At 40.5% G+C, this 18,804-nt stretch overlaps 1 protein-coding gene across 1 annotated transcript; it reads left to right on the top strand.

The window, feature by feature from the left end:
• Positions 1 to 828: 828 nt before the first annotated feature.
• RFC2 (replication factor C subunit 2) lies at positions 829 to 15,939 on the top strand. The gene is made up of 11 exons (XM_075194988.1): positions 829 to 1,292; positions 3,949 to 4,018; positions 8,257 to 8,298; positions 9,540 to 9,646; positions 10,816 to 10,917; positions 11,491 to 11,591; positions 11,677 to 11,834; positions 12,078 to 12,143; positions 12,485 to 12,565; positions 14,858 to 14,971; positions 15,682 to 15,939. Exons 1-11 carry the CDS (start codon positions 1,192 to 1,194, stop codon positions 15,787 to 15,789), a joined length of 1,050 nt encoding a protein of 349 aa, XP_075051089.1. The 5' UTR covers positions 829 to 1,191; the 3' UTR covers positions 15,790 to 15,939.
• The last annotated feature ends 2,865 nt before the right edge of the window (positions 15,940 to 18,804 follow it).

Below are 18,804 nucleotides of genomic sequence, written 5' to 3'. Positions count from 1 at the left end.
AGCTGAGATTGTTCCTTGACGCAGGCTTAGTAGTCCAGATGCGGCGGATGACACTCGCCCAGGTTCGTCAAAAACCCTGCGAAAATTTTCTATAAAAGTTGTAGAGTTTTGAAGCACAGGGTCGTCTTGCTACCATAACGGGGATGCCCAGGCTAGGGCTTGGCCTGAAAGGAGAGAGATAATGTATGCCACCTTGGTTCTATCCGAGGAAAAGTTATCCGGTGTCAATTCGAACTGTATGGCACATTGATTGAGAAATCCACAGATTTTTGAGGATCACCGTCAAATTTCTCTGAAGGAGGTATGCATAAGTTCCTGGTGAAGTTCCATGAAGGCATTACAAGAGTTGAGCCTGGGTCACTTCCTGCTGGTCCACTCGCTGAGACAGGTGTAGAGGATCCCGGGCAAACGGTTCATCCTGAGTACTCATGGCCAGAGTATACTGTCACGTCCGTGATAGAGATAGCCACTGACTGGTATTAACGCAACTAGACTGAGAGGCACGGAGTCTAACGCAACCCCCGATTTTCACCAGGGACCCCCGCAAGGAGGTATGGGCTCAGGTGAGTGAGGTTCGTAGGTCAGAATCAGAATGTCAAAATGCAAGAACGGGGAGAAGGACACAGGAATGCTGGAGACTGGTGAACCAATACTCTGGCAATGAGGGAGTGGAAGGAGGATCCTAATATAGGGGGAAATGGCCCCCGATAGGAGGGATGAGTTCCGGCAGAGCCCTGAAGAGAGCGTCCTGCGGCTGCAGTGCGCATCCAGAAGGAACCTAGAGGCCGGAAGGTGTTTCCTTATTGAATAAGGAATGGGAAGAACAATCTCTGTGGAAAAGATGTGGTTTTTTTCTGGAAGTGCTATAACTTAATGCTGTAGCATGCGGCATTTATGTGAAGCTATGCTTTTTCCATTATAATTATGTGCAAGGCTCGTGGACGCCATCTCCTGGCCTTTAAATGCATCACTTCTGCATCTTACATTCAGATATTATAACTGGGAAAGAGTAATGAACAATAGTCGCATTTTCTAATGTTGGACTGCAGTGTAAACATATATAATATTAATAACGCTGAGGAAACGGAATCACCAGGGCTGTGTGTGCAGCTCTCCGGTACACAGAGAGAGAGCGTCCAGTGACGTGGGGCTGATGTAAGACGGCATCTGTGGCGCTGGCGGGAAATAAACATGGAGGTGGAAATGGAGGACGCGCCGAGCGGTGGGCAGGAAATTAAAGATCAGTCGGTATCGGGGAGTAAGGGGTCTGCTGGGGCCCATGAGCTGCCGTGGTGAGTGCGTGTGAGGTCACAAGTAGCACAGTAGCCAGTAGTAATAGTTACTCACTGTCTCTCACTAGCTGCACAATAAAGCTTATAACCTATGTATTGTATTGTCTGGCTTGTGTTCGTTTATATATGCAAAGGGGCAATTTAAAACACAATGCAGTGTGCCATATTGAAGCTCAGTAATCCTGACCAAGCCAGTATTGCATATACTTACGCTGGAAACTTTTAAAATGTTGGCAGCTGTGCGAGTGGCACAGTCCCTGGTATGGGTGGCATGGCAGGCCAGTGTGTGCAGGTGAACTCTGCCTCAGCAATAGTTTTGTGGCATATTGTACTTGCATAGAATTTCCTATATTTCACTCCTATGAGGTTGGTTTCAAACAAGGTAAGCACCAGTGTGTAGCAATATTTAGACTTGTTACAAGAAAGTTAAGCATCAATGCAATTTTACAGCCAGAAAGATGCAGTGTTTTTCAATCTGACAAGTGAGAAATGCTGCTTACTTTTTGCATGGGTGTTTCTGCTTTTCACAACAAACAAATCTGTATGCAGGGAATTGTGTTGCATGTGTCCTTAAAGGGAAAGGGGATATATATATATATGTGTGTATTACACACATGCAGCATGGTGGCTCAGTGGTTAGCACTTCTGCCTCACAGCGCTGGGGTCATGAGTTCAATTCCCGACCATGGCCTTATCTGTGTGGAGTTTGTATGTTCTCCGTGTGTTTGCGTGGGTTTCCTCCCACACTCCCAAAAAAAAAACATACTGGTAGATTAATTGGCTGCTAGCAAAATTGACCCTAGTGTGTGTGTCTATGTTAGGGAATTTAGAGTGTAAGCTCCATTGGAGCAGGGACTGATTTGAATGAGTTCTCTGTACAGCGCTGCGGAATCAGTGGCGCTATATAAATAAATGATGATGATATTCACAATTGTATGAGATTAATGGTATGACTGTGTACCAATTTAGTATGATCAGATGCACCATTGGTTCTGAAAGTGCTAGATTGTACTTTTTTTTTTTTTGAAGATTATTCACAATGTAATGTGTGGGTGATAAGATTTTTAAGATACTTTTTAGTTGTCTCCGTTAGGGCACCCTCTATCTTGGTGGTACAATGCTGGGAGTTGCCATACAAGATCATGCAGAGTAGTAACCTAGGTGAGTTTTAGGACATCCCTAAGTTATGTTTTTTTGTTGCCTTTAGATTTTCGCTGTGCAAATCTTGCTCATTCTGCAGACAATATGCCAGGAGTTTCTGAGATCGGGTGTAACCTAGAACTCTCCTTTCGTCCTGTGTCTGTTTGCCATGAACACTTCTCTATGGCATCCCCCAGCATGTCGACAGTATGATAGTGATATCCCTGATGGAGACAGCTGAAGACTTCTTTATAAAATACTAGCAGAATACCCGGCGTTGCCCGGGATTGAAAGAATGTGTTACCCCCCTCGCCACCCCCACCCTTAGGAGTGCTAGGGGTGTCTTGCCCCCACAATATTTGTTGTCAGACTGTAAGTCATATGTGTACCAGGTTTGGTGTAAATTGTTCCAGACATTCCAGAGTTATGCTCGTTTTCGATGATTTTTAGGTGTTACCCCCCTCGCCACCCCCACCCCGTAATGAATTTCAATTTTAAATTTTTTTAGTTGCCTCCGTCATGTTTTAATACACTCGTATGCAAAATTTCACGATCTTCGCTTGAAAAATGTGGATTTGTATAGAAAGACAGAAGGACAAATTTTCTCTTTTAAATATTAGATTGGATGAAGAGCCAATTTAGGCACCATTGTGATAAGGAAACAGAATTTCCCATTGAATGTTGTGTGTCGTTATCAAAATTGCCCTCCCCTTGTTTTATGAAGTTGTCATTTATGAACACCAGTGTTCTCCCCAGTACCTATTTCCAATGTGCTTCACCCGGCTGTTTTTACTTGCCATCTGGCTCTTGGAGCCCAACATAGTCTTATTATAATAGAACAAACTATTGTTTCTCCTATTAGAACAGGCACTATGTGACCTCTACAGCAAGTAGTGTGTGTTAGACCACTGACCACCAGTCTGACAAGTCCTGGCAGGTGTGGGCAATAATCTCCAACATTTTTCAGTATTATTGCAAAGTATTACAACTGCCCCCACACAGGTGTCAATTTCTTTGGGGGAGAGCACTGAACACTTCTAAACACCAGCTTGTGCATGCATGGTTGTTGCAATGCTGCCCAAATCAAACTAATCAGCTGCTGTATCATGATTATATGGGACCTATCTGCATTTCCAAGTTTTATGCAAATTTGCTTTCAAAATGGTGGAAAAAGCATGCAAATAATTTTCACGGCAGAATTTATCTATTAAGTCCTGTAAAACATGACCCTTTCCCTTTCAAATTATGTTTCACAGTAAGATACTAGAACGGTGGTGGGCAACAGTTGGCTTGCCGACCCTTCAGCGCCCACCCCTAGCTCGCTTTTGACAATCTTATTCTCTGCTTTAAGGAAGTTTACTTCCATTACATAATGGGGTCGGAGGGAATGTAATGTGCTCTCCCTCCCTGTGTGTGGCCCTTTGGAAGGTTGGAGGGCAGCAGATGGAGCCCTCAAAGATGATGTGGTTGCCTATGAAAGTAACATGCACTGTTTGTTTGTTTTTGTTTTAAATAGGGTGGAAAAATACAGACCGTTAAAACTGAATGAAATTGTTGGCAATGAAGAAACTGTTAGTCGCCTTGAGGTAATTCTCTTTTCTGGATGTATGCATCTTCTCTTTGTAGGTTATGACCATTACATAAACAGATCTAAAACTGGATATACCACATTGCAAGTATGCAGAAGAATAAATTGTGTATCAGACTTGGATGAAGATTCTTATATAGCGCAGACAAGAGGATAATTATAGTGAAGGAATTAAGAGGGTAGCGTATGGTTCCAATTTGGCGTTTGGCTGTAGAGTCCTGTTAAAGTGTGCCAAAAGATAGTCATCCATGATTTAAGAATTTCACTATCAGGAAGGTGTAACCTCTCTTGAAGCTCTCCCCTGACCAAGAAAGAGCTTTCTCTAGCCATCAAAGTCCCAACAGTAAGATCACTGTCTCAGATTGTAAGAAAGAAATTAATCGCTGTTCTCTGACATTGTAGGTGTTTATGTGATATTACCTCTGCCCTGTTCGCTCATTGTTTTTTCTGTGACGGACAATTTTCTGAGGAGTCCTATTTGCATGACGATCACGTTTGCGTTCTCTTTGGTCATCAGTCATAGTTTATCGTTGGGCTTTATCCCGCTTCGCCCTTCGTCTTTTTCTGCTTCTTGCTGTGCAGTTATTCCCACTGCAAACATTGGCCTTTTAGGTGGCATCGCAGTTACACTTTGTTGCTTAAATTAGTATATTCCTATTAATTTAACACTGAGGGGGGTATTCAATTGTTAGCGTTAACGGAAAAAAACGAGCGCTCAAAAAATATATTACCGTTTATACGGTAATATTGCGTGCGAAAAGCGTTAATACGGTAGTTTACTCGCGGAATTTCAGCTCGCCGCTCAGGGATCTGAAATTCCGCGAGTGATTACCGTATTAACGCTAAGATTTTTTGAGCGCTCGGTTTTTTCCGTTATCGCTAACAATTGAATACCCCCCTAAGTGCAAATAAATCAAATGTATAGAAAATTGAGTAAATCTGGAATAACAAAGGTCGTTATAAATGGAAACTGCCACACAAAAAGCCTAAATAAACTAAACAAATAAAGCCCAAAAAATTAGGAAAATCTTGTTACTAGGAATAAAGGTGAGGAGCACCTTAGTGATATAGATATTACAGACAATTCCAATCACAACAGACATCTTTTATTAGCACTTTCAATGCCTTACCAAACCCTCCAGTCACACATCATGGTTAGCCAAAAGGAAGGTGAGGATCTGGCACGATGTCTGATATATTATACTCTGTACTCAAATTATTAGTTAATATCTTAGCAGATGGAATCCAACAGTTTCTCCTCACACTTTTGCATAGCAACTAGAGTTGGCTTTGTACCTGTGAGAGAAGCCAGATAACTGTCCCATCAGTAAAATTTCTTGCCTATTACAGTTTTTTTTAAATTGTATTACATAACTCCAATCCTGTGGGGGACTGTAAGCAACTTATACAGATTGGGGAAATCACTTGTTGCCTTCCTGCTAAGAAGCAATTTTTTCACTTTGCAGTTCAACTATCATGAAATTGTCTTTATAACATGAAAAATTAAGTTTGAATTATTTGCCAGCTTGTACACTAGCTAAAAAAGAGCCACTTGGTAATATGATACATAGGGATAAATTTATCAAGCTGCAAGTTTCAGGTGGGTTTGAAAAGTAGAGATGTTGCCTATAGCAACCAATCAGATTCTAGATATTTATTTAGTACATTCTACAAAATGATAGCTAGAATCTGATTGGAAGCTATAGACAACGTCTGCACTTTTCAAAGCCGCCAGAAACTCGCAGCTTGATAAATTCACTCCTAATGCTTTTGTTTTATGCTTGCTGATTGTGGCTTTTAATTTCAATGCTATTATTGCATTCACTGTGCTAGGGACCTCTGTAATGTGAACACCGAGGAGAGGAGCTCACTTCTTGATGGTACAAGTGCAGTGCCCATGTCAGACTTTGGAAGGCACTCCAGTCTAAGCTCTCTTACCTCCCCACCTCATTACGATAAGGCAGGACGAGTCAGCCTGTGATGTCATTGGGTTGTGGAGAATACTAGAGTATTCAGTTTCCGGATGGAGAAAAGGCTCAAAATAGAGAGATGATTTATTGAAGTTACAACTTGCTTACAAAAAATGCTATAATGGTAACTAAATTTTGGGTTGTTTTTGGGGTTTTTTTAAGTCAAAATTTTGTTTCTACATTTTGAGATGACATCAGTCACACTATTTGTGCAGGAAACTGCACAATTTTAGTCTTTTTTTCTGCCCAGTGACCAAAATTGGTCACTGGGCAGTCATGAATTAACTTGTTTGAGCTGTGTTTCATTGGTGCATGCATGCTCTTGATTGACAAGACAAATCAAATTATACAAGCAAAACCAAAAAAAGAGGATTTTATACTTGCCTTTCTCTGATTCCATCTGGAGGACACTGCTACCATGAGGTTGTAGCTGGGGAGTGTGGAGTTGCCACTTAACTAGTTAAATTGTGGCTGCTGGCAGACTCCTCCCCTCTGCAACCCCCCTGTAGCTAGTTATACCCCATTAATACTGCACCAAAATCCTGGGTTTTTCCCGGGTCGAGCTCAAACGACCCGGGTCTTGGTGCAGTATGAATGGTACAAGTCAAAAATCCCGGGTCTTCAACCCGGGATTTATCAAGGGGTAATTCCCGGGTCGGACCCGGATTGCCTGCACTATGAATGGAAAACCCAGGTTTTTCAACCCGGGTTGCACAGAAAACAAGATGATTGGCTGTCTGCCTGTCAGTGAATCATGAAGAACTGTGGGGCAATGGTGAGGGGTATGTTTTATAATACAGATCTGTTTTATAGTACAGATTTCTTTATTCTTTATTAAAAGGGGAAAGAGTAAAATGTAGTAATTGGGTTTGGATTGTGAGAAAATTAAGAACATCAACCAGAATAGAGCTACAAGTACACTAAATTTGGAATATAAGTAGTATATAAAGGTCATCAACAATTAAAGGTCATTTAGCCAGTCCCTGCAGCTGTATAATGCTCATTCTTCAGCCACAGAGGGGTTACAAAAAAGAAAGCTCAATGTACATGCCAAGTTGCTGCCTCGTTTTATTACCATAGAGTAAAATTAAATTCTAAGCACCAATAGTTATTATCCCTGCACCTTTAAATCACAATATCTTGGTACACATCTTCTTACCATACCTTTTTGTAAATATTGTGCAGGAATCCGAATAAGTTCAGTCGCTGAGTGATGAAGAAAGATACTTAGATCCCAAATACTATACACATTATTATATTGATTGCGTGAATCATCACATCCCCAGATTATGAGACATATAAATGCTGTGTTCCAGCATTAACCAGTCACCTTTTAATGACATCACCATTTTTTCAGCCAATGAAAACTGCTCTGGTGATGATTCCCACAAATTGCCAGGGCACAGACTTGTGCAGTATGAATGGGGTCAACCCGGGAGATTCCCGGGTCTGAGGTGCAGTATGAATGGTGTTTCTGAGCTGGGACGCTCCGAGACCCTGCAAAAACCCGGGATATTGCAGGGGCGGCAGTATGAAAGTGGTATTAGTGTAATTCTAAAGCCCTCAAGGAAGGGAGTCGAACAACCAAAAAGCAAACAGCAAAGGAACAGAAGGGAGGGAACGCAGTGTCCCCCAGATGGAATCATAGAAAGAGATTTATTGTAAGTATAAGAATCCTCTTTTCTCCTTCATCCTATCTGGGGATCACTGCTACCATGTGGACGTACCAAAGCAGCCCCTCTAAGGGAGGGACTGTCCTGGAAGCCCAGCTCGTAGCACGCTACGGCCGAAGCTAGCAATTGAGGACGCAAACCCACTGAACTGATAAAATTTGGTGAATGTGTGGACCTTCATTAAGGATAATATAAAAGCACAAATACGGGAACATCAGAAAGAGGTCAAGTAAAAAGCTGTTTGTTTTTAATGGTAAGACTTCTGTGGTGTTTAAGGTACATTTGACTAGATTTAGAGCACCTTTTTGTCACTGCATATGCTGTAGGTCTGCTGCCGGAAGATTGTGTTGTCCAATGTGCTACTGACTTATTCTAAATAGAAAAGTTATAATTTGGGCAGGACATACCTTTGTGAATACTTGGCACTACCCACTGTGAAGATTCTTGATATTTTATTTCCATGTTTTTTTTTTTAAATAGACCACTTTAATGAATTGCACAGTTTTGTAACATAAATAAAAGTTATCAGAGCACTCTGTCGTTTTACTTTTTTTTATTCTGAGGAGATTCACTGATATTATGTTCTTTGTTAGGTGTTTGCAAGAGAGGGAAATGTTCCAAATATCATCATTGCTGTAAGTATCTGTGTGTACAATTTAGGTGCAAATTGATTTCTTGTTTAGTAAATTCTTAATCTTGCAGTTTATGTGCTTTTACACACACACATGGTGCCATGAATTATGTTGGCAAAGCACCAAATATAACATAATAGTAACTGGCTAAAAATGAGCATCAATCGCCCTCTGCGACATACAAGAGTCTAGACAAGTCATTAAGTCAATCTGAGCATAAAACCATGTTTGCATACAGATGTAGCGAGTGTCAAAATGTCTTACCACTAGGTGAATCTGCTCTTATTGCTCTTATAGCCCGTGTGGTAGGATTTCTCCACACCAATGTTAATGTTATATACGATACTATTGATAACACATGATTAAGAATTGCCTCAACCTGGGCTGATTTGCATTATAACAGGAAGACACTAAGCATGGGTTCCTGCTACCAACCCCATGCTGGTCAGTGCAGGACTGGCTCCTATATTGGTGGATGTGGACCAAAATAGCGTTGAGCCCCAATCTTGGGCATCACTTAAATATAAAAAAAAATAAACTTTTCTTATTTGGAAATTAAATATTTTTTTTTCTTAGTATAAATTGTGAAAAACGAACATTCTTTTAAAAACCACTCTCCTACTCACTACAAATGACTGATAGGAAGTTCTCAAAAGCTGTCATCCCCCTTCACCAGCAGACAATTGGACCTGCGCTGGCCCCTTCAGACATGGTGGCGTAGAAGAGTGTTTGGTGCTGGTAACTTCCAGGATGGAGCTGCCTTTGTGTTTACTACAAGTGACTCATTAATTCAGTCTGAGACACAAAGCTGAGTGATTCACAACGCACAGTAGGCATGCGCTGCATACTATTCATTTCACATGAGTAGTGTGCTTCCATCAGTGTCTGGTGGCATGTAAATGTATTGCAGGGAATTCCATATTTCACTTTAGGGAAACCTATTAAGTGCATTTCCAAATGGTAGCTCACATTAATGAAGTCAACTGTCATTAGAAGAGGAACTACATATGTTACAACAGTACACATATGCCATGTTCTTATATTTAAAACACCCATGTGTATACTCCCTACATCTATTGTAGGCATCAATTACTCCTACCTTATAGTTCATTAAGTTATGTTTTCTACAACATGAAGGTTTTGGTGTTGGCAAGAACATGTTTTTAGTACTTTGGGTTTTTTAAAGAATATATATGATACACTGTACATAATGAAAAAACTAAATCCTTGTTCTGCATTCACAGGGTCCTCCAGGAACTGGTAAAACAACAAGTATTTTGTGTTTGGCTCGTGCACTTTTGGGCCCATCATTTAAGGATGCTGTTCTAGAGCTCAATGCCTCAAATGATAGGTAAGTTAATGTAATGTGATTATTTTAAACTCTCCAGCATTAGTGAAAATCCATATGCTTACCTAATACAAGGTAGTGTGTTTTCAACTTCTGTTTGTCAACATAAAAATTTGCCACTTACAGAGATAAATAAATAAAAAAATCAAGATTTAATTTACTTATTGAGTTATTGGGAAAGCAGTTATAGCCGAAAGTGTACTTGCAAACTAAGTCTGACGAAGCTATTTCCTAACATTCATTTATTGTGTTTAACAAATTAAAAAATGTTTTGGTGCAGCTTCATTTAGCTCGTCTACGGCTCCAAGGTACTGCAGTAATAGAGATTTTTTTGGGTCAGCATATGCATACACTTCAGACACCGTACATATAATTGTCTATCAGTATTTTTGATTAGATTTAAAATATATATATATATATATATATATATATATATATATATATATATATATATATATATATACAGTAAAGTTTATCTTTACTGTATGTAATATATATTATATCTTTATTATTGCAAAGCAATAATAAGATATCTGCATAAAGCCAGATTATAGCATCTTGCTTTGAATGATCATTTACCTTTTGTTCTGCATGAATACATGCCACGTTTTATTTTAAATGCACCCCTAGTATGGGTTTGGTACTAATTTTCGGTTTAGTAAAAAACGACAGTACTTGCCACGACTCGAGAATCCTGAAACTCTGATGGCAGACATGCTGACATTGACTGTTTGAAAAACAGAAGTGCACCCATTTCAACATGTGAAGATCCCGACTCCCAGAATGACGTCAGTTTCCATGGTGAGTGTGATTGCGGCTGTTAAAGGGGCGATGCAAGGACTCGCGTGCTGTACAATGCTTTTTACTAACTCATGGACCTTGTACAGCACGCACATCCTTGCAACGCCCCTTTAACAGCCACGATCACACTCACCATGGAAACTGACGTCATTCTGGGAGCCGGGAACTTCACGCTTCGAAATGGGTGCACTTCATGTTTTTCAAACAGTCAATGTCAGCATGTCTGCCATCAGAGTTTCGGGACCCTCAAGTCGTGGCAAGTACTGTCGTTTTTTTACTAAACCGTGATGGAGTTCCATCGCCTAGTATACTGTCCCTTGAAAATCAACATCTTGAAAAACTTCAAATTTCTTTGCTTATATTTTCCTTAGGGGCATCGATGTGGTGAGAAACAAAATTAAAATGTTTGCACAGCAGAAGGTTACACTTCCAAAAGGTCGTCATAAAATTATCATACTGGATGAAGCGGACAGGTGATTATATATTTGTTTTTGTGCGCTAGGCATGCAATTTTTATTTTTTATTTTGGTGGAGATGAAGTTGCTATAGAAAACAAAAGCACAATTACCTTGGATGTGTTGTTTGGTTCTTCTAACATTATTTTAAGCCAAACTTCTTGGACTCATTCAAAGAGGCTGATCAGGTCTCTTTTGTTCCCCATAAACTATAAAGTTTACAGGTTAGGGAATGACAAGTTCAGACTGCTTGAAATAAGCTGCAAGTAAGTTTAGAAAGGAGTGTGATGTGAGACTGTTGCTGCCACCGAGGACCCCAGTGAACACATTAAATGTATATATTTTTTGTTTTGGGTATAGTTCTTTAATTTTTGAGACACCACAAGAATCTCAACGGTAAATTCTATGTAATGTAATAAGTGGACTATAATGCAGTGGTACACTGGCAATATATATGCACTTATTTGAGAGCGATACCACCAGTGGTGGGAAAAGTTCATATTTTGGCTTAGCTTCTAATCACGCATGAGATTTTGTGTCTATACGTTTGAATGTTCCTTTCTATACTAATGTTTTTTCCTATACATATAGCATGACCGATGGAGCCCAGCAAGCTTTGAGAAGGACTATGGAAATCTATTCCAAGACAACACGCTTTGCTCTGGCCTGCAACGCTTCTGATAAAATTATAGGTATTTTCCAAACTGTAGTACACTGTTTGTGGATTAATCTGACTTCTGCGTCCGCTCAGTCACTGGCTTCTTCTTTTCCCAACAGAACCCATCCAGTCTCGCTGTGCTGTTCTCCGCTACACAAAGCTAACGGATGCACAGGTTCTTGCTAGATTGATGACTGTGGTAGAGAAGGAGAAAGTTCAGTGTGCAGATGATGGACTTGAGGCCATTGTATTCACTGCACAAGGGGATATGAGACAGGTACCGATTTCTGAATTTGGGGATTGTGATACTGGTGGCAAAAAAATATTTGCTTTATTTTCAATTGTTTTGGGGGTTATCTGGTGAAAGTATGGGGTATTTTACTAAAATGTTGATAGCAGGTACTATATGTGTGCGTTGACTGCTTATCAACTTTTTGATATATATTTGCAGCTTCATTCTGGCTGACATTTCAATTATTTATTTTTATCTTTTTTTTTTTTTTTTTTTTTTTTATCGTAGGCGTTGAATAACTTGCAGTCCACGCAGTCTGGGTTCGGATTTGTAAACAGTACAAATGTGTTTAAGGTAAGTGTTTTTTGTCAGATAAAGCTCACATTTTGATCTTGCATTCTATTATGAATATAAAACTAGTTCTCTAGCATAATCATTCAATCTCACTGCATTCCTCCACCTAAAAAGTTACAAACCGGCGTCCTACATGGCGACATGGAGTTTGTTTCTGTGTGATCCCCTAATATCCTTGGTGAAGGAGCTAATGACCGGTGGTTTGCTGAGCCAATCTAAGAGATTACTTTTAATTTCTATAAAACAGCAGACCTCCCATAAATTTAAGAGAAGATCCTTGTCCATGCAAAATAATGTACATGTGAACTAACAAAACCTTTTTTTTTTCTCCCCCCTGTTAGGTTTGTGATGAGCCACATCCATTATTGGTGAAAGAAATGTTACAGCACTGTGTGAATGCAAACATAGATGAAGCATACAAGGTTTGTTTGTGTGGCTTTTATTATATTTATTGAAAATGGCATACTGAATGAGTGGGTGCTTGTTAATATAAAGGTGTGTGAGCAACAGTAGCTGTATTGTGTGCTAGACACAAAAATATATAAAAGTGAAATTGCTCATATTTCTGTTGTTTCATTGGTAGCTTATTACCCCCTGGAACAATATATCTTGCACTTACATGTGGATTAGGAACTGTCAGCATTGTGAAACCATATGATGGGATCCTCTCCTATTGCTGTAATACCTGAGAACTCCGGGGCATGTAAATCAGCTGCCTGAAAAGAATGTTTGTATTTTACAGACATTACCCACAATACTACATGTGGTTGATGTGAAAAAATGCCTTCTCAGTGGAGGGTTGTGAGAGAGCACTAGAGACTGGCTTTTTAAGGTGTCTCTTGTTAACACTCATGTAAGTGTACTCAACATTTATTTATAGGGTGCCAATTGCAAAGTGCCATGCAGTGGGGAAACAAAACAAACCTACCACAAAGAACTACAGGGCAAATGAGGTTGAAAATAGACAAGAAGACTGGGAAATAGGATTCTTGCCAATGAGAGCTTGGAATCTAGTGGGAGGGGGGTGAAGCATGGAGTGTGAGAGGTACAGAACTAGGCTATGCCATTAGGAGACGTAGGGGATAAAGTAGGGTAGGCTTTTTAAGAAAACATGGGCTTTTAAGTATCATTTTAAAACTTAGAGGCAGGGAGAGAGTCTGGGTGTGGAAGGGAGTTCCGCAAGTAGGAGCAGCACAGGAGAAGTGTTGGCGGCAGGATTGAAATGTGAGTATTAGTGAGGATGTGAAGCACATGTCAGATTCAGAAAGGATGAGAGGAAGTGTATAATGAGATATTAGAGATGCAAGAGGAGAAGGTGGGGTTTCAGGCTTTGTATGGGAGGTAGAAAACACCAAGGCAGTAGACTTGAGGGACAGAGAGGAAAGTGCCGGTGTAAAAGGTGAGATTGTTTTATACCTGGGATAGCGGAGAAAGGGAGAGATTGCTTTAAATTTTGTCAGGATAGAGGTGATGGTGAAGGCCGTATGAGCCAATTAGTTCCCCATGGGAAAAGTTTTTATGCAATGAGAAGAGCAGAAGGCTGAAGCCGCAGCTTTGTAGGACCCCAACAGATGTATGGAGGGAGGAGAGAGTGAGTTGGCGATGGAGACCCAAATGGAGTGGTTGGAAAGATAGGTGGTGAGCCGGAAGAGAAGTGTCCTAGATGTCAGTAGAGAAATGTGTATGCTGAAGAATTGGGTTGTCATTGATGTTGAAAGTGGTAGAGAGGTCAAGGAGGTTGAACATGGAGAAGTTATCTTTCTCTTTAGTGAGTTGTAAGACTGCTTGAAGGGGTTTAGGTGGGAGAGGAAAGCGAGATGGGTGTACACAAGCCAGTCTAGTAGTTTAGCATATTGGAAGAGATATGGGGAGATAGTTGGAGATAGAGGGGGTTCTAATTTAATTTTTGATTGCAAAAAGAGCATGTTTAAAGGATAATTTGAAAATGTTGGTGGAGAGGGACAGATTGAAGAGGTGGACAAGATGCATACAAGTGTTGGAAGGGTGGAGGAATTGAGAGGGAATGGTGTTGAGTAGTGAGAGGATAATTGGAGGGTGCATACACCTCATTTTCGGTTACATGAAAGAATGAACAGAGGACAGCAGATTCTAGCAATTCTACCCTGTTGGCTGGCATTGATTTTGCTGTTGAAATGGGTGTGGGGGATACATCTCAATCCCTTTTCCCCAGTGCTTCTCGCATTATTAGGGGTGAGATAACTCCTACTATAAATTGCAAGCAAGGATATTACGTTAAATCAGTCTCTTGCTGTACGTCAGTTGATCAGACCAGTGGCCTCAGACTGAGAAAGGGAAACATTTAATCAAATGTTCAAAAGAGGAATAAAAGAAAATCTGAAGCAGCTCCCATGTGAAAACTTTTTCATGGGAAGACAGTGTTGTGTTCAAGTGGCGGGGTAATGGAAATAACTTGTGTATCTGGTCAGGTTGATGGAAGCAGAAGCTGTTCTTGACACTCTGCTTTTAATCAGACAATTTGCATAAAGCATGCTGCCACCATTTGTAATCTGACCTGTAAGTATAGAGAGATTGGGAGCTATAGCTTTCCTTCCTGTCAGTAGTACATGCCCTGGCTGGTATTGGTTTGTTATGCTGAATTAGACTTCTTTGTTCCTGATGAAACATCATGCACCTGACAGACCTATTGTACTGTGACAGTAAGCGTAAATACATTAACCTTTCTTGTTCTACAGATAGTAGCTCATCTATGGAAACTTGGCTACTCCCCAGAGGACATCATAGGTAATATTTTTCGAGTATGTAAGACCTTCCAGATGCCTGAATATCTCAAGTTGGAGTTTATAAAGGTAAATCATATTCTGTAGAATTTATTACAAGTATATTATGTTCTCAATCGTAACTACAGGATTGGCAGACTTTCCCACCCTGTCTGGGGGAGGTGGTTTTAAGGTTTGTCTTGGGAAGTGGCAGCAGAGAGTTGACTCAGGATTCTGGGTTCAACACAGGACAGCTTATAGCATGATTGTGAGTTTAAAAGAACTGCTACACCAACACCTACTGGGTGATAAAGGCAGTGACTCGACAAACACACTTTACATGGACCATTTCAGCACTGTGTACAATTTTCACACCCGTGCTGGCAGGAATAATTCAGTCTCCTTAACCAGTCCAGGTTGAGTCCATTTATCTTGCATGTGAATCAGTCTAGACCATGTTACACCCACCATTCTGTGGGGCACCTCCAATTAGAATTAGCCATGAGGTGACGTGATGTGTTTCCGGAGCAGTCCGCAGAGACACATCGTGTCAGAGTTTTTAATAAAATCTCCGCTCATTTATTTATCACGTCCCATAGAGATGCTAGTGAAAATGAGTAGAGATTCTGAACTGTATTAGCTGACACCACGCTGTTAGTTGAATCTATCCCTGTGAATCAAAGTGGGGTGGCAACAGAAAAATAACAGTTAATAACATTTAATTTAGGTTGGTATTTTAGGGTTTTTATTTTAGTAAATAGTTTGTTGCCAAAAACAATGACCTCTTATATGTGTTTCAGGAAATTGGTTACACACACATGAAAGTAGCAGAGGGTGTGAATTCTATTCTGCAGATGGCTGGACTCCTTGCACGGCTATGCCAGAAGACTGCACTGTCTGCAAGCTGATTTTGTTTTTTTTTGTTTTGGTTTTTGTTTTAGTTTTATGTTTTGCAGCACAACTATTATATAGCCTTTGGACAGCACCAAGATTTCAGGTGTTACTTACTCATCCCCTCCACAAAAACATAATAAAAACATGATCTCTATAAAAGAAAATGTTTTCGCTCTTAAAATTTCTCCTCCCTCTGAAAATCTAAGTATGATGGTTTGAAGACAATTTTTTTTTTGTATCTTCTATGGCTGTTGTGTGACCACACTTTTTTTTTTTTTTTTTCTCTCTCTCTCTCTCTGGTATCTTTTTATTTCACAAAATCATTAAAGTTTAGTTAATGCCTGCTGACAAATATCTCCCTATAATACAGTGTAAATGGATGTTGGCATTTCCTCCAATGACAAAACTAGCATATTTGCCGTTCTCCATGGATTCTGTAGCGCCTGACATAGTAGTACGCATATAACATACATGTAAATGTAACAGGTACATTGGTACAGAGCAGAACAATAAATGCATGGATGCAGTTAACAGAACAAATCGCATGACATACAAAAACAATTCAGCATCAGACATAACGGGGACAAACAAGGAAGATAGGTTGGACAGACATGAGACATTGGGTGGAGGACCCTGCCCATGACAGCTTACATTCTAGAGGTATAGAGTTATATAATTTTTTTTATTTTTTTTCCAGCTAGAGTGGATACTTAATCTGATGCCCTTTTTTGTGACCTAGAATTTTTTAGCTTTGGATATCATGTCTTATTTAAATTATTGGACCTACAAAGGTTAGTCTTTTTGTTTTTCATACACCATTACATCCAATGCCCCCTGTTCCAAATTGACAATTATACATCTCGGCTATGCAATATACATTTACAGATCTGTACATATTAAAGTGTAGCCTTCTGTAAGTGTCAGCATTCATTTCCATGATATCACTTTGAACCTTTGATTGTGAACTTATACTTTAACCTTTACAATCCTGCTTATATATGTAAGTTGCTTGTCCTGAAAAGTTTAATTAACTAAAGCTATCCAGTCATTAGTATCTGGAGCGTTACTGGCCATCAAGGACCTTGCTATTGCTACCTTTGGAAAGGGTTAAACATCCAGAACCTATGATTTATTTTTTTTCTTAAACAGATTTCAATGATGCATATTAGGGGCAAGCAGATGTCCTGCAACCTGTGTGTGCATGCATACATACATACATACATACTGCCATGAGCCGCGGCGGTACTCGCAGCTGCCGCGGCTCGCTGCCTGTGCTGCCCGGCCGTCGCCATGACGACAGGGACGTCACTTCCGCCCAACTCCCGACCACGCTTCTGCAGCGCGGCGCCCTGGCACTATAGGAAGCCGGGCGCACGCGCATCCATGAGACCACCAATTAGTTTCAGCTGGTACTGAATTAGCCTGAAACTGTACACTTCAGGGACAAGCCCCGATTGGCCTCTTGGTATAGCAGGCAATTAGCCTGCAAGTGTGTATTCCCCAGGGGCAACCCCTGATTGGTCTAGGTCTGTATTTAAGGCAGTGAGGTCTGTAGCCTCACTGCCGGTTATAGAGTCTTACCAGTCTGCTGACCTGCTCTGCTCCTTGCTCCTGTCCTTTGGATATTCTGTTGGATTGCCCGTGTATGACCCCTTGCCTGGATTTGGACCCTGCCTGTGTTTCTTGTGACCCAGACATCTGGCTTGTTTACCGGACCTTCCTGTTTGCTTGTGACCCTTGACCTCGGCTTGTTAATTGGATTTGCTATCTGCTGCCGGCCCTTGACCCTTGCCTGGACTTCACTTCGCTTGCCTGGGTTCTCCCCAGCTGGTACACACTTCATGACCCTCTGTCAGTCTGCGGCCCAGTCTGTCCCCACCACTAGGGTCTCCAGTGAACACCTGACTGGCAGAGCAGACTCCGGGTTGTGCTGTATCAGCTAGAGGGGTTCCTAACACATACATACATACATATATACCTTAAATTCGAAATAGCCAAGAGGCCTGGAAAAATAGTGTGTCCTCATCCTTTCACTGACATAAAAAAATTGGGGGCAGACTCTCCTTGTCCTGAGCTAACCCAGACATGAGCTGAATCAGGAGTAATAGTACTGTGTGATATCTGGGAGCGCTGTGCCCCTGAGGACATTGGAAACGGCTGCAACAGGATGACTGATTTTATATATTTATTTAAACATGTCTGCACTACAGAGAATAGGTACTGATTAATGTTCTTTAAAATGTCCGGTGTATAGATGAGCGTGTTAGTGCACATAGAGTAAATGTGGTGTTCCATAAAGGGGGAGCTTGAGTCTATTCCTTCTCACATGCATTTCTTAATGACAACCATCTTGAGGAGATGTGTGCTATAGACAGGATCAGCTTGCACAGTGTGCACGCTTTCAGTTTTATAGTGTATAGTACCCAGGGCCAAATTCCGTTTCATAGTCTCTCATGAATGTTTAAACCTGTTGGTCCCAACTAAAGTAAATTCTGAGTGGCTAACCATAGGACATAGGCCTGACATTGGAAAAATACAAAATTGTTTCAATTTAGTCATGTGTGAGTAATTCATCACTACCTCTGACCGATAGCTGGACATATCTTTCCAGAAAGAACATGTAATCTGTGTCTAACTTTAGAGAATCAAGAAAAACTACCTTTGATAAGGATTATGAAACAGAAATTATATTCCTTATAGAGAGGTTTAAGGAAAAGTGTTATGAACCCACCCTTTTGTCTAAACTTGACAATGTGGATCGGAGTAATAGAAATTCTCTATTGAAAACATCAATGAGAAAAGTCCCATTCTTCAATCTATTAAGTTTTATTTCTGGATATAAGATTTTAGAAATATAAAATCTCTTAGGAAAAACTGTCGCATTTTAAAATCTGACTTGAATCCTTGTTAAAAGAGAACCCCATCTTTATATACACTGGAGCTTTTACTGTTAAATCTAATTTAGCCCCTTCCCAGAAGAAGGGCATACGATCTGTAATGTTACTAGGTGGATGAATTGTGGAAGGTGC

Source organism: Mixophyes fleayi, chromosome 2, assembly GCF_038048845.1.
Source record: "Mixophyes fleayi isolate aMixFle1 chromosome 2, aMixFle1.hap1, whole genome shotgun sequence".
In the NCBI taxonomy this organism is placed as follows: domain Eukaryota; kingdom Metazoa; phylum Chordata; class Amphibia; order Anura; family Limnodynastidae; genus Mixophyes; species Mixophyes fleayi.
This window is presented reverse-complemented; position numbering and strand designations above follow the sequence as displayed.

Coding starts and splice junctions, on each gene's coding strand:
- RFC2 (XM_075194988.1), top strand. CDS start 1,192: ATGGAGGTGGAAATGGAGGACGCGCCGAGCGGTGGGCAGGAAATTAAA. Junction 8,299..9,539: donor TTCCAAATATCATCATTGCT/GTAAGTATCTGT, acceptor CTGCATTCACAG/GGTCCTCCAGGAACTGGTAA. Junction 9,647..10,815: donor CTCAATGCCTCAAATGATAG/GTAAGTTAATGT, acceptor TATTTTCCTTAG/GGGCATCGATGTGGTGAGAA.